Raw genomic sequence first — 15,596 nt, 5'->3', positions numbered from 1 at the left:
TTCTATATGTTGTGATTTCATTAAGCGACATCTGTAAATACAGTAAATTAGGATCAGCCGACAGTCGGAATCGTCCATGAAAAATCAATTGCCTACTGGTTAGTTTCCTCAAATAGTCATAACTTTTTCTAACTTTTAACAGCAAGTCAAGAGCATGTGAGCGCACTGGTCCACTTAAACTGGTATACACAGTAGGTATACACACACATAAACACAGTGTTAGTGTGTACCTGGTATTCCCTACATTATGGGGTTTAAATGTGTGTGTGCACGCATGTGTGTGTGTGTTTTGAACAACAGTGTATATACTGTATACACTCATCGGCCACTTTATTAGGTACACCTGTTCAATTGCTTGGTAACACAAATTGCTAATCAGCCAATCACATGGCAGCAACTCAATGCATTTAGGCATCTAGATGTGGTGAGCATCAGAAACCGAGCATCAGAATGGGGAAGAAAGGGGATTTAAGTGACTTTGAATGTGGAATGGTTGTTGGTGCCAGACGGGCTGGTCTGAGTATTTCAAAAACTGCTGATCTACTGGGATTTTCAGGCACAACCATCTCTAGGGTTTACAGAGAATGGTCTGAAAAAGAGAAAATATCCAGTGAGCAGCAGTTGTGTGGACGAAAATGCCTTGTTGATGTCAAAGGTCAGAGGAGAATGAGCCGACTGGTTAGAGATGATAGAAAGGCAACAGTAACTCAAATAGCCACTTGTTAAAACCAAGGTATGCTGAATACCATCTCTGAATGCACAACACGTCGAACCCTGAAGCAGATGGGCTACAGCAGCAGAAGACCACACCGGGTGCTACTCCTGTCAGCAAAGAACAGGAAACAGAGGCTACAATTCGCACAGGCTCACCAAAATTGGACAACAGAAGATTGGGAGAATGTTGCCTGGTCTGATGAGTCTCGATTTCTGCTGCGACATGAAAGCATGGATCCATCCTGCCTTGTCTCAATGGTTCAGGCTGCTGGTGGTGGTGTAATGGTGTGGGGGATATTTTCTTGGCACACTTTGGGCCCCTTAGTACCAGTTGAGCATTGTTTATACGCAACATTACAGAGTATTGTTGCTGACCATGTCCATCCCTTTGATACTACAGTGTACCCATCTTCTGATGGCTACTTCCAGCAGGATAATGCACCATGTCACAAAGCTCAAATCATCTCAGAATGTTTTTTTTTAACATGACAATAAGTTCAATTTACTCAAATGGCCTCCACAGTCACCAGATCTCAATCCATTAGAGCAGCTTTGGGATGTGGTGGAACGGGAGATTTGCATCATGGATGTGCAGCCGACAAATCTGCAGCAACTGCGTGATGCTATAATGTCAATATGGACCAAAATCTCTGAGGAATGTTTCCAACACCTTGTTGAATCTATGCCACGAAGAATTAAGGCAGTTCTGAAGGCAAAAGGGGGTCCAACCCGGGACTAGCAAGGTGTACCTAATAGTGTGTGTGTGTGTATATATATATATATATATATATATATATATATATATATATATATATATATATATATATATATATATATACATACTTATTTATATATTTATATACAGTCACACACACACACACCACACACACCCACACACACACACACACACACACACACAGCAGGTAAGCTGTACATGCACTCCCCCCATCCACAATTCCTGTTCAACTGGGATGATTCTGATTGTAGTAGTGGGCCATTTGAACCAAAAAATGGCAGGGCTGATTTTCTGTCCCAGTCCAGCCCTGGTTGTATTGTACTTGTTGAGATTACAGCTATGCTATAAAGTGGGTTTTCCACTCAAGCATCTGGCATGGCTCAAAAAGTGAAGACAATACAGCACTACCTTAAAGACATTTGACACCTCTGGGAAAGTCTGTTTTTTTGACATACAGCTTTCATCCCTCATGTTTTTCAAGACAGACTGAAAAAAGAGCTACGATGGACCTGCTGACCTGACAGATGTGGTTCAGCCCAAACCAAGCTCCTCATTCCCCCAATCCTTGATTTAAAATGTCCAACAAATGATCGAGAAATCTGAGGAAACATTTCAGTTTAGGCAATGGACTTGGGACGAATCATTTTACATTTTTATTTAGACTGTCACACTTGATTTAGTTTTGATGTACCATTTCATTCTTGAAACTAAAGTGATACTGAATGCTAAAATGATTATATGTCTTCTCCTGTTATTTAATTTCAGATTTGGACATTTTGTAAAAGTAATCCTTCTTTTTCTGTAAATTATGGTAGCTTTTCAACTCAAAAGTGCCTAGTTCCTTTCCTTCCATTACTTTCAGTGAAGAATCCAGTGAAGCATGTTCCAAAACAGTCCAAATGAAAGACCTTTACAATCTCCTCTGTCCACATCTTTCCCTTTAAAGGAGTTGAAGTCTGTCTTCCACTACCTGTCACTCTCCCCCTCATTCATCTTGAAGCTCTACAGCCAATCATCTCTCAGTCTGACAGGACCGCAGTGGGACTATTACAGGCAGGGATGTGAGATTCTGCTGGAAGGCAAACAGTGCTGAAAGCCTTATCAGTAATGGTTGATACAGCTTAAACTAACAACAAGAATAAAAGTACCCCCCTTTTTTAAGATACGTACCAAGTACCAAGCAGGAATGCACATTATTAAAATTCTACCCAATACAGATTTTTATTGTTTATATAAATTATGGCAGGTAACTAATGAATTGCTGATAAATTTCTATAAAATTTAAAAAAAAAAGAAAGAACGAAAAAGAAAGAAAGAAAGAAAGAAAACACTATAAATGAAATAAGAAATGAGATGTTATTAATTTGATTTAATTAATTTTAAGTTAAATGTACAGTAAATGTTATTTTAAATAAAATTATGCATAATTGCATTTTAAATGAAATGATTCTAAAAAAAGGACAATAAAAATGGGGAAAATTAATTAAATATCCAATAATATCAACCAAAATTTATATGCACCGGGGTTATTTTTTATTATAGTAAAAAAAAAAAAAAAAACCTTTGTTAGTTGAAATAAAATATCAATGTGCACCAATAAATCATGCAAAGGAATATGTATTAAAGGGGACATCGGATTAAAAATTCACTTTTACATGGTGTTTGCATCCATAGTTTTGTTTTTGATGGTAACACACCACTGAATACACAAAAAAAAAAAAAACAGAAGAGAGGGGTGGAGAGAGCATTAGCTCATTATCATTTAAAGAGACATGCACCGAAGGGTGTTGTTTTACATGACTATTGAGGAATTTTAACCAAAGTATGTTGCAGACATTTCATGAAGACCCTAAAGAATCATACCAACTTGTGGAAAATGAGCATCCGATGTCACATCCAATAAAACACATAATGTTAGATAAGCGCCTTTACATTTTAAATTCCTAATGGTAAAAAGTACCATGACCATGAAGCTTAATTTTTTTCAAATCTGCTTAAAATTCAGGAATGGCGTTAGTTTGTAACAGGTGTTTTGACCTGCCATCAATCCAAAAGACAGTCCATTCAAATGAGCATCAGCTCTTCTGACACGCACACTAAAATCGGAATAGCTTTCTTTTTTTAATTGTTCGCTGTCTTGGCTGGCCTTTTGAGTATGCAGGCTTCTCAGCTGTCAGTCAGCAGTGTGTATGAGCTTTGGCCTTGTCAGTTTGTTTTGTGCACTGTCTGACCTCTCTCTGAATGATATGTGTTCTTTCAGGCCTCCCAGAGCGCTAGCACAGAGCCGTGCAAACCAAATTATGGAAGATTACTGTCAGTCGCCGAGGTCTCATTTACATAGGGAAAACAAGGCAGGGAAAAAGGGACATTATTGAAAACGGATTTATGAGGGATCCCTCATGAATTAAAGAAAGTGCATCGCATAATGTGGCTTCATTTTGTTTTGTCCAAGTGCTGGGTTATGAAGACTGTACCGACTTAGAGGGAGTCAGGAGAGCTGGATGTACCCTCTGAATCTCAATATGGGAATGCTAGCCATTCTTTTACATTCTTTGGATGCTAGAATGGAGAGTCTAGCTCTTGTTCCTCTGGGGAATGAACATTGTGAAACACCATGTGTGTCCACTGAATCCTGAAATATCGCCAGCCAGTCTTTTATAAACATCTACACGCCACTGCCATGGCTCTCAACATGCTAATTTCTGCAGGAACAACAGGGTTATACTTTGGTCATTCGCCACAGCTCTACTTTGAGCCTTTATATTGATTGCATTATAAATATTTGGTGTGCATAAAACATTTAAAATATGAAGACAATAAAATGTATGGCTTTTAAGAGTTAGATTCTTATTTAGTTATTACATTTAATAATAAAAAAACTAAAATATTTCAGTGAATTATGTCATTAAATTAAATGTAATTAATGTAATACATTTATACTTAATAATTATAACAACAAATGTAATTAAATGTAATTTAATGTTAAATAAAATCATTCTAAGAAAACTTGTAATGGGGTAAATGAGCACGATCAATTACATTGAGTAATACTGACAGAGACACACACAATACTAACAAATTACTAATTGTAATTATTAGAAAACTTAAAAAATATGAAGACAATAATTTGCCTTTTCTGAGTTTCTATTTAATTATATTAAATTTGATTAAATTCTAATTCTTAATATTTTTCTGAATTTACCTTAAATGTGAAGTTGTAATGCCATTTTGTATCAGTTCTAAGATAAAGAGTTATATGCAAATTGTACCCTTCATTTACATAACATATTTAAATATTCAGTATTATGTTTCATGGTTTCTACAAGAAGTGCAGAGAGAAAAGTGCTTGTTATCTTAAAATAATTGACATCATCACATGAATATTCACGATATAAATACTCATGAAACAAGGCAAAATTATGATATACAGTACCTTAAACTGTCACCTCAATATTTGACATGAATTGAACATGAATCACTTGAATCAATTAAAAGTATGTATTAATAATTTCTTGTGTCCCAGAAAGGTGAAATCTTTGGAAGAGTAAGTAAATCAAACAAATAAAATTTAAATGATTTTTTTTTTCATAATTATTTTGTTAGAATGTTTTTTCCCCAGTTTGGTAAGAGCTAGAGCCCAATTTTAAATGTCTATTTTCAATGCGAGTAGTCAAAGAGAGGCTGTAGCTTTGAAGGTTTGTATGGTAGCTAAGATTCCCTTTAAAGTCTGTTGCCTCAGAGATGGAAAAAAAATGAGAGCACATCCTGTAACATGTCAAATGTGAGTGCTTAGCATTAGCTTTTTTTCACTTGACAGACCTGGGAGACTTGGGGCCGAGTGGTTCGCAGCAATTTCCTCTGAAACGCAGAAGTGGGGTTCAGACGAAAGTGAAGGAGGACGTGGTAGGCGGTCCTGCCTCATCTCATGCGAAGAGGTCTGGCAGGCTTCTAATGGAGCGCCCAAAAATAAAGATTTATTCTCTAGATAGATAGATAGATAGATAGATATTTTATATGATATAATATTTTTAACAGCTGTTAACTGTTTGCACTGTAAAGCCCCATCGAAAAAAAGGCTATAGAAACCCTTGTGACTTAATTATCACTTGGTAATAATGCACTGAAATCAGTCTCTCTATCTATATCACACAATCATCTTTCATTCTCTCTCTTGTTCATTCTTTAATTTACACAGGAAATGGGTAAAATCAAATTTCATCTATACATGTAGCCACCAGGAGCGGCTCAAAGGATAATCTTTTACTGAGTTGCAGCAAGGTATCACATCGCTGTCAAAGAAAGCACAGCTCCATATCCATGTAATACACCCAATCAGCATCGCTCCATTGACCTCTACATCCAGAGTGTGTCACTGTTAATTACATATCCACAAATGTCTCTATCACAACAAACTGGTTCAGAGATCTCTAACTGGACAATATAAACGAATAAAAAATATTTTTCTATATTCTGATAAAGCATCAAGTCTGCTCATACAAAGCCTCATAGTATGAATCGGTTCCTTCAGTTAAAAATGTTTTAATGGGTTATATGTAGTGCTAGACGGTCTCATTCATTCGAGTAAATCTGTCCCCACATATAGAAGAAAAAAATCTTTAAAATTATTAAATACAGTTAAATCATTGATATATATATATATATACACATGCATTTTATATAAAAATAATAAAATACACACACACAACCAAAGAATAATATTGCCTTTCATGCAGTGTAAAAGTAGCTTTATGTGAATGTAAATGATCTTCAAAGTTGTATAGCCGAAAGTGCATAATAATAAAGTTATTGTCTCCCAAAAGAAAGAATCAACTCTAAACAGCCTAAACGAGTCGTCAGTAATTCGAAACCCACTTCTGTGATGGCTACACATCATGGGGTAACACATTTGCATAATGTTCTACACTGGCCAGCCACGGACAACTTGACCTGCCCTCAAACACTGTAGTTTGTTTGTGTGGTTGACATCATGTTGAGAAGACGCTGTGTCCTATGCTGTGTAACTAAATTAGTTTTATTTTCACTTCCAAAAGATGAGGCTACAAAGAATCAATAGTTAAAATTCCTTTTTTTCCACTGTATAACAGCAGTATAACCCCAATCTTTTTTTGTGTCCCTGTCATTTGACTGACAACCGCTTCTCTAATCTCTGGGAATTCAACGCAGGATTCACAAAATGATTTCTGTGGAAAGATGACTCAGTACCCAGTTTATTTGAACCAGCTGACCACTGAATCTCAACCTGTGAGTATGATAAATAATATATGTTTTTATTATCTATCAAGTGTTCAAAATACAGAACTATGGCAATGGGCATATAATTTCTGACACACGCTGTACGCGGTACACAAATCACAACAGACAGGGCCATCTGACCAGTCAGAGCAGAGTAGGATCACAGAATGGAAGAGTTTAGAGAGACTGAATCTTAGAACTGCTTTGAATGAATCCTTTGAGAATCGTTGGGAAATGAGGTGATATTACATGCAAATTTTGAGAAAATGAAAACATTTCTGACCTTGCATGCATGTAAACCTATTGTAGGTGACTTCCCAAACAATATTAGGAACATTCCTGAAGGAAAGTTAGGAAAGTTCCTAAAGAATTAAATGTTTTTTAACAAATCAGTTGAGTAAATTATTCATTGACTCACTCATAAAGACAGACACTTGATTCATTCTTGAATGAATCAACATATACAAATAAATTGGCTGAACGAATAAATCAGTGACTCATAAAGACACTTACTGGAGTAAGAACATAACTTTTATATACACTGCCCATCCAAAAAAAAAATCACACACACTAATATTTTGTTGGACTGCCTTTAGCTTTGATTATGGCACACATTCACCGTGGCATAATTTCGATAAGCTTCTGCAATGTCACAACATTTATTCCTGTCCAGAGTTGCATAAATTTTTTGCCAGGATCTTGTATTGATGATGGGAGAGTCGGACCGCTGTGCAAAGTCTTCTCCAGCACATCCCAAAGATTCTCATTGGGGTAAAGGTCTGACTCTGGAAAATGTGTGAACTGACCTTGTGTGAAAATGTTGTTGCATGCTCACTGAACCACTCTTTCACAATTTAAGCCCGATGAATCCTGGCATTGTCATCTTGGAATATGCCCGTGCCATCAGGGAAGAAAAAAATTAATTGATGGAACAACCTGGTCATTCAGTATATTCAGGTAGTCAGCTGACCTCATTCTTTGGGCACATAACATAATCATCCATGCAGTAATTATCCAATGGGAGGATCTTAACTATTTGCTTAGTTAAATCCAGGTGGTGACTTTTTTTTTGGATGGGCAATGTATATATATATATATATATAACACATATGTAAAATACACACACACACACACACCTGATGAATAATCTGCATAACAAAAAGAAAATTCTTTAAAGGTTATTCACGATTACGTATTGCTGCCAAGTATCTAGTCTCTACAGTGCTTTGTTATACACCGTAAATTGTACTTTCACTGTACTGCCCTACAAAGGCAAAAGACTTTAACTCGCTAGAGTGTGAAACTGCGAAAAACGACTTTAAAGTTTTTTACTTGTCCAGCCAAATTAATTATAGGTAGGACACTGTAAATTTAACAATTAGATGTTTTAGTAATGAAAATTATCTACATTAAAAAACTGTGAGCTCAAACTTGATTTTTACCCCTATTTTGAAGTTAATGTACTCTGCCTTTGCATTGTCTGCGAAACGTGAGAAGTCAATCCAAGGCAAAATGCAGTAACTTTCACATTATCAATATCTGGTTGCTGATCACCATATACAAAACTATTATAGTAACACCTGTATGAAATCTAGTGATCATGGTCTGTCTCATATAGGATGTTGCATATAGTAATGTGACTGTATAAAGGTTTTTTTTGTTGTTGTTGATCGTAACAAGCAGACTAAAAGTTAAACATGAGTGCATACCGTGGACACCAATTTATTTGCTATGCTCAGTAACGTAAAAGAATGCTAGACAGCATAATTGCTGTTATATTGATTTGTATGAAATAGCCTATCCTAAAAACATGACTTGTGGATTGATGTGAATGCCAACAAGTGGGAATAATGCTCAGAATGCTTGTGGATTAAACATCTCCGATGACATTCATCGCCATGGATTGATTTTATCGGGTGACAAGAAAAGGTAGGAAATGGATTTAATTGCGAACTGTTAGTAGGATACTGATTTTATGATTGATCATGCTAGCTATGGCATTCGAGTCCACACGCATCCAACTAGAAGTGACAGCCTGATGAATAATCTGCATTACAAAAATAAAAAAAATAAAAAATCTTTAAAGGTTATTCACGATTACGTATTGCTGCCAAGGTATCTAGTCTCTACAGTGCTTTGTTAAATGGAGCTGTTAGGTAGATCGTGATCTATCTAATTTGTTTGTACACCGTAATTAAAATGCGGCAGACTTTAATGGACAGTAAAACAAAGACAGAACACGTATAACTCCAAACCGGCACCGTAACTTCATATTGACGCGCGGTGGTCAGAATGCCATAATTCAATTTGAGCATTCCAAACAAAGTGAAAGAGTGGTAACTGGTGTTATATGGTGTTCTGCCTTGGTTTCTCCGGGGCTTTTCAGAGTTACTGTTGAGACGAACCATTATTTTCTCGGAAAAACAATGAAATTGACTCAAGATACTTATACACATGATAAAGGATGTCTTTAATGTCCCAAAAATATCAATAACTAATTTTTGACAAAAATCGAAGTTACGGTCTTTTGCCTTTGCACGGCAGTGGAGCAGAACTACTTAAACTTTAAGTAGATTAAGCTTATAGCTTGGAAAGACAGAAGCTCAGCAGCTTTCCCAACACTGGCAGGTATTTTTCAAGGAGGTTGTTGTTGGGGATGTGCGTTGGAGGTTCTCAGGATTAGAAGAGGAGCTTTGGAAACACCTCGGGGTGCCTGGGAGACGTGGCTGCCAACCCTAAGCCGTGACACAGAGCTTTGTATGGAGATCTTTGGCTTTGAGTCACTGCTATCAGAGCAAAGTCCACCCCAGATGTTTCACATTCCGTCATGATCCCAAGGATTACTGGAACACATGACCAAAGCATCTTTGGACCGTGGTGCTTACGCAGGTTGCCACACACACACCCAAGTGGAAATGACAGAAGTTGTGTGCACATAAATAGAGGGTTCATTTTTTGCTTGCACAACCAAAGTCCCATTTTAAGGCTCCTAAACCCTCAGAATACTAGGGTTATAAAACAAGGGGTATGTATTAGTAGCCTACTTTATGAAAATAAAGCTTTGACGTCAAACACACTCAAAGTCTGGAGCATGTTTTGGAGAAATTCCAAATGATAGAAAACTCAAGGAAACTGTTCTTTGGCCCCACAGTTTTTTATAAAGTGAGAACTGGGTCCCCTGAGCTGTGACTTATTCATGTGTTTAGTGAGATTCCCATTAGCTACTACAAACCCCAATGCTTCTTCTTGGGCTTGATTCTTCTCAAGCATTAAACACACATTAAAGCACTTTTATGTTGTTTACAGAGCAGCAAAACGCCTTGAAACAATTCGCTGGATGTTGTTCTTTTTTACATCAGTAATGCCTGATGGAACCACCGCCAGAAGAAACATTAGCTTTGTTTTTCATACGCAGATGTCTCCGTGCAGCACCCAAAGCAAAGCTGACAGGCAACCTGAAACCTACCAGTCGGCTGAAACAAGACAATTGTTCTTGGCTAAAGCACTGAAACATCTTTCTAAACAGTACGACCATCTACAAGGTCAGGTCATGCTAAAAAGGATAATGGGACCAGCTGGCAGAAGTTTTGGGATGGTGTGGAAGAATCTGATGTATACCATCCAAAGCCCTACAAGCTCAGCCTGCAGGAATTAGGAATACTGTCATCACAGCCAGAGTTGGAGATGGGCACAAAACGGCGAGCACAACTCTTTATTTTCCCTCTGATGCTTTTTTATTCTAAAGTGGTCTTTTGTTGGATCTAGAAGACACATCCAAGAGAAAAATGAAAAGTTAAATCACAGAAATAGGATAGAATGAGTCTATCCACTCTAAATACAGATTCCATGGGGACTTACTTCTTTAATTGCTAGTTTGAACAGCGCAATGGTAGAAATTTGTTGTTTTGTTGATGACCTGCAATGCTAATGAGGAACTCTGAGAGTTTCTGTGCTAGAAACTTATCTCAGGCTAACACAATGTGCATATGTTCAAATTCAAAAATGCTGTCATTAACACTTTCAAAAGAATGCAAATCAGTTGCGATTCTTTTTGAGAAAGAGAGTAAGAGAAAAATATAGTATCTTTATTAAGAATTAGCATCAAATGAACTAATTTGAACCTGAAGGCAGTAATTTTTTGTCTATGTTAAAATGCTCTCTCCAACTTAAAATGCACAGACAACTATAAAAAAAGAAGAAGAAAAAAGAAAACACTGTGGTGGTACATTCCTCTGAATGATGATATATACTGATATATTGATCATATATGCAAGTAAAAAAAAAAAAAAAAAAAACATTTTAATGCATCCTTGCTGAATTAAAGACATTTATAATGTCACAAAACGATTTCTATAAATCCTGTTCAGATAAGAATTCTGATTGTTTGATTATTTCTCAATGACAATTACATACCTGGAATACAGTGTTTTGGAAGCAGCACTCTATATCACAGGGAAATAGACCGAAAACCAGTTATGACAGTAGACACTTCACAGCTTCAGCTGACAGTTAACACAAGGAAAGAAGCACTTCATGTTCAGTGGGTCAGCAAAAACTAAACATCAAATTCATATAAATGCTGCAATGTTTAATTAGCACATGCAGGCACTAATTAACAGATACTGCTAAGAGGCACAAGCAAACACCCACCTATACAGCACAATAAAGATTCTTGTGGCGTATTTAGCATGTAAATAGAGAGCTTCCATACTGTTAGTACAAATAGAAATTTCACAGTTATGTATACCATAGTGCTCGTAAAGCATTAAGCATCTTGTCCTCTTCAGGGAAAGCTTCATTCCAACGCTCATTTCATTCACTTTCCCATTTGCCTCACACTGTGCTTTTGATAGATTGTGGGATAAATATATCATCACCGAGATGAGATGATAATAAGATTCATAATGACATAACAGCTAAGAAATTGCCTCAGAACCTCCTAACTTACTGTGTTTGTCAATGTCTGAGATCTTCCAAAAGCTTGCATGACCTTCCTAGAGTCAGTTTTACGACACCTCTGTAATCATAATGTTCACCTCATTAACTAACTGCAAGCATGTTATAATGCTATTCAAAATTTTTATTCCAAGTTAAACGTGTCTGTGGAAATGTGAACTGTAAGCTCAAGGTCAAAATTCACCAGGGGACTCTGGGAGAAATGAAAATTACATATTTTAATCATCATAAAAAAGAGTGGGAAAGAGATGATTTGAATTCCACGGCCTGGCAATAAAAAATAAAAAAAAAGACTAGAAAAAGATTACATCTCTGTCCACGCAGCAGCTACAGGAAAGAAAATTACAGTTTTTGTCTTTGTAGTGCTATAGAGCTCTGACTATAAGTTTTAAAGGTAGAGCCATTGAACAAGCAGCCTTAAACAAGATGATAGTATAATTTATCACTAGAGCGATATTTCTGGCTTAATGCAAAGTTGTTTTGTTTTAACCTGTTATAAGTGTTAGCTTATTATAGGATTATTTCCTATTTTGAGGTCAGGTTTTGAGATTACAATGAAATACTAAGGGAAATTGTGCTAGTCCACACTTATAAAAGAATGCTTGTGAGCTTCTCTGCAATGTTGTTGAATACGTATTACTTACTCCTGTCTATTGTTGCAATTTGGCATTCAGAAGAGACTCAGCAACGTGATCTACGATTGAAATATTTATCTGCATGGCTCTTTTCTGCTGAGAATGTTCTGCGATTGCTTTTCCGAAAGTAATGTGCCTTATGGTGAAATGCCAAAAATGACAGTAAATGACTGTGATGGTTTTTGGAAAAGGCTTTGATGACTGATTTTACAGTAGCGCTGCAGTGTTTCTGGAAGCTGCTTCCTCTAGGCGAACAGCAGGGAAAATTATACGCGAAAGAAGTCTGAAATACCATTTTATGCTAAAAGCTTTAAAATGATCCAAACTATACTGCAATACAAATGTAAACATGTTAAAGGAATAGAGCACCCAAAAAAGAAAAATGTCCATAATGCTCTTTTCCTTTCAATGAAAGTGAATAGTGACCAGGGGCTATCAAGAAGTACCACAAAGTACCATAAAAATATCATAAAGGATATCTATACGACTTGTTCATTATATTGCAAGACCATTTTTATGATACTTTTATGGCGATTTTTGTCATTTTTAAAGCTTGACAACCGCTAGTCTGCAATTTACTTTAATTGTATAGAAAAGAACAGTGTGAACATTGTGCCAAACATCTAAATTTCTCACAGAAAAAAAAATAAATAAATCAAAGGTTTAGATTAACATGAGTGTGAGTGAATGATGACAGAATTCATTTAGTTGAGTGAACTACCTCTTTAAAGTCGAAGAGCATTGTGCACATCAAATTAAAGCTAAGTAAAAAACTGCCACAAAGCAAATCAGTTCAAAGGGCCCCTGCAGACAGATTCACCTTTACTGGGGTTACAAAGCATCCGCATCACCTCAAAAGATGAATGATCATGTCAGGTAAAACCAACCAACAGTATCAGAAAGGAGATCAAGCATGTGGAAAAAGCCCTGAAATCACAAAAGAGCTGTAAAATAAAGGGACAAGATAGAAGAAAACAAAATCAATTCTGGAATGACAGACAGTTGACAGCTTCAAAAAAGAAATAATAAAAAGTAGCTCTATTGGCCGGGGGCTTATACTGCACTTTTGTATTGTGTCTTGGTGTTCTTGCACTATGTGTCTTTGTATTTTTAATATTGATTTTTCATTGTTGAACTTGTTTAATCTACTTGTGATTTTCTGGTCTTTTGGAAGAACTGTGTAGACAGGACTTTTAATGTACTTGTTTGCAATGCCAAACAAAACAAATGTTGACAGCATGAAAGTGCCTGTAGCACAAATCAATAAATAATTGTGGGTAAATGCATCAGCCATGCCCCAAGACAATCAACAAAAAACAAAGAGCTTCCAGGAATATGTGAAAAAATGAAAACTGATGAGACATCTTATGATCTAGAACTCAGAAGTGAATCATCTTTCTTATTTTGATATTGCAATGAAGCAGAAATATGCTTGATTTAGTAAAACATCATATATTAACATAACATAACATAATATAATATATATATATATATATATATATATATATATATATATATATATATATATATATATATATATATACAGTATATATACATTATATATATATATATATATATATATATATACAGTATATATTTAAAAAAGTACATTTAATATAACATATAACATTTAATATATATTTAATTATTCGTAATATAATAAATATATAATATTACATTATATTTAATTTAATTTATTAGAAAAGTCTTATTTGCATATGGGTGAAGCCGAAACGATTCTATAATCATCAATCTGAGACGTGTCGAGATGTGCACTGCAAAACCACCTACAGTGCATTGTGCAAAAGACAAATGGGAACATCTTGGGTATGAACCTTTCCTAGGCGACCTTTAAAATCCTCATGGAGGCAGCCCGTCATGTTAACGCTGAATTATACTACACACATCTTCCTACAATGCTGCTAAATGACCTTCCGTCTTAGACTGCATGCAATTGTTAACGTATCTTTCAAGAGGCGGAAATTAACAATTAAATTACAGCAATGTGAAGATTAGCTGATACTGACAAATGTGTTTAATTAAGATGCTAGGCAGAACCCTCCGTTAACTGATCAACCTTTGACATGTTATTTCCGACGCCATGAGTGCATAAACTGAGTGCCAAGCAACTTTTGATGGAGTGAAAGCAATAAGTAAGCTAATGGTTTTTGATGAAAAGCTTCAGCAAGGGCATTGCTTCTAGTACTGGGGATCTGGGGATTTTGATTAATTTCCAGTGACTCAAATATTCTGATTCCATTCACCAATAAGATTGGTTATTTCTGTAAAATATATCATTAGGCTGAAACAATCATTTCAAACAAATGTTTCATGTATTGTGAGTGACTGAATCAATCATTGTATCAGTGAATCATTCACACCCAAAACAAGTCTTGTTATGCCTAATTAAGCTTTATATATCTTCAAGTCAGCTAAAAGTTGAAGAAATAGCTTTTAAGCACAATGAGCTCTTTCATGAACAAAGACAATAAAGCAGATTGATTTGTTTCCCTCCATTTTCTCGACTAGAGCTGATTTTTATCAAGCAACCAAAGCAGTCATGCACTTCACGAGGGAGATTTTCAGCATCAGTGGAAGAGAAAGAGAACGATTCATTCACTTAAAAATCTTTCTTTAAAAATTCATTCAGATTCATCCCGTTTGGCTAGTTTGTCAAGGTTTAAAATAATCCTAAACAAACAGCAAATTGAAAAAGCATCAGAAATGTAATGAGCCTAATCCTGGCCAATGAAAAACGTTTAAATTCAATCTCTGTCGGATAAACTGCTGCTATTCCCAAGAAAAGAACATCTTGGCCTGAAAGTCGAGCAATTACTTCAACGTTAGCTTCCAAGCTGAACTTTATCTGTCTGATCCTGTTATCTCATCTCGTCACACTTAGCCAGAAGGCCTACCTTTTGTCGAATCTCCTCCTCCATTTTGACGGGTGATCCATACTCAGCCACCTGCTTGACTCCTTCACTGGCGAAACCTCCGTATTCCCATAACACATAGCTTCTCGAGTGAGATGCGCCAATGAGAGCCGACCAATGATTAGCACGTCCTTTGGGACAGAAACAACAGCGGTGAACAAATAACAGATCTTTCAAGTTACAGCTTTATACAGTGTTAAATCCTCCCAGATAATTGCACTTCTGAAGTAACTTGTTCTCTAATGTGTATCTTCAAAATCTAAGCCTCTACTTTTGTCTCTCTTTAAGGAGCCAACCGCATACATCAATGTCTGTTTCCACAGACCCATTAACTAGCAGCAGTGCGCTATGTGACAACATCCGCCTGGC

At 36.2% G+C, this 15,596-nt stretch overlaps 1 protein-coding gene across 2 annotated transcripts in view; it reads right to left on the bottom strand.

Annotated features, from left to right (window-relative positions):
- LOC109078844 (spondin-1-like) overlaps positions 1 to 15,596 on the bottom strand; it is a 66,663-nt gene that overhangs the window by 34,306 nt on the left and 16,761 nt on the right. For both annotated transcript variants that reach the window (XM_042715280.1, XM_042715281.1), the window contains exon 6: positions 15,210 to 15,358. In XM_042715280.1, coding sequence (XP_042571214.1) covers positions 15,210 to 15,358 — 149 coding nt within the window. The remainder of the gene's footprint in view (positions 1 to 15,209; positions 15,359 to 15,596) is intronic.

Source organism: Cyprinus carpio, chromosome A25 (assembly GCF_018340385.1).
Source record: "Cyprinus carpio isolate SPL01 chromosome A25, ASM1834038v1, whole genome shotgun sequence".
NCBI classification, from domain to species: domain Eukaryota; kingdom Metazoa; phylum Chordata; class Actinopteri; order Cypriniformes; family Cyprinidae; genus Cyprinus; species Cyprinus carpio.
Note: the sequence above shows the minus strand (reverse complement) of the source record. Positions and strands in the feature narration are given on the sequence as shown.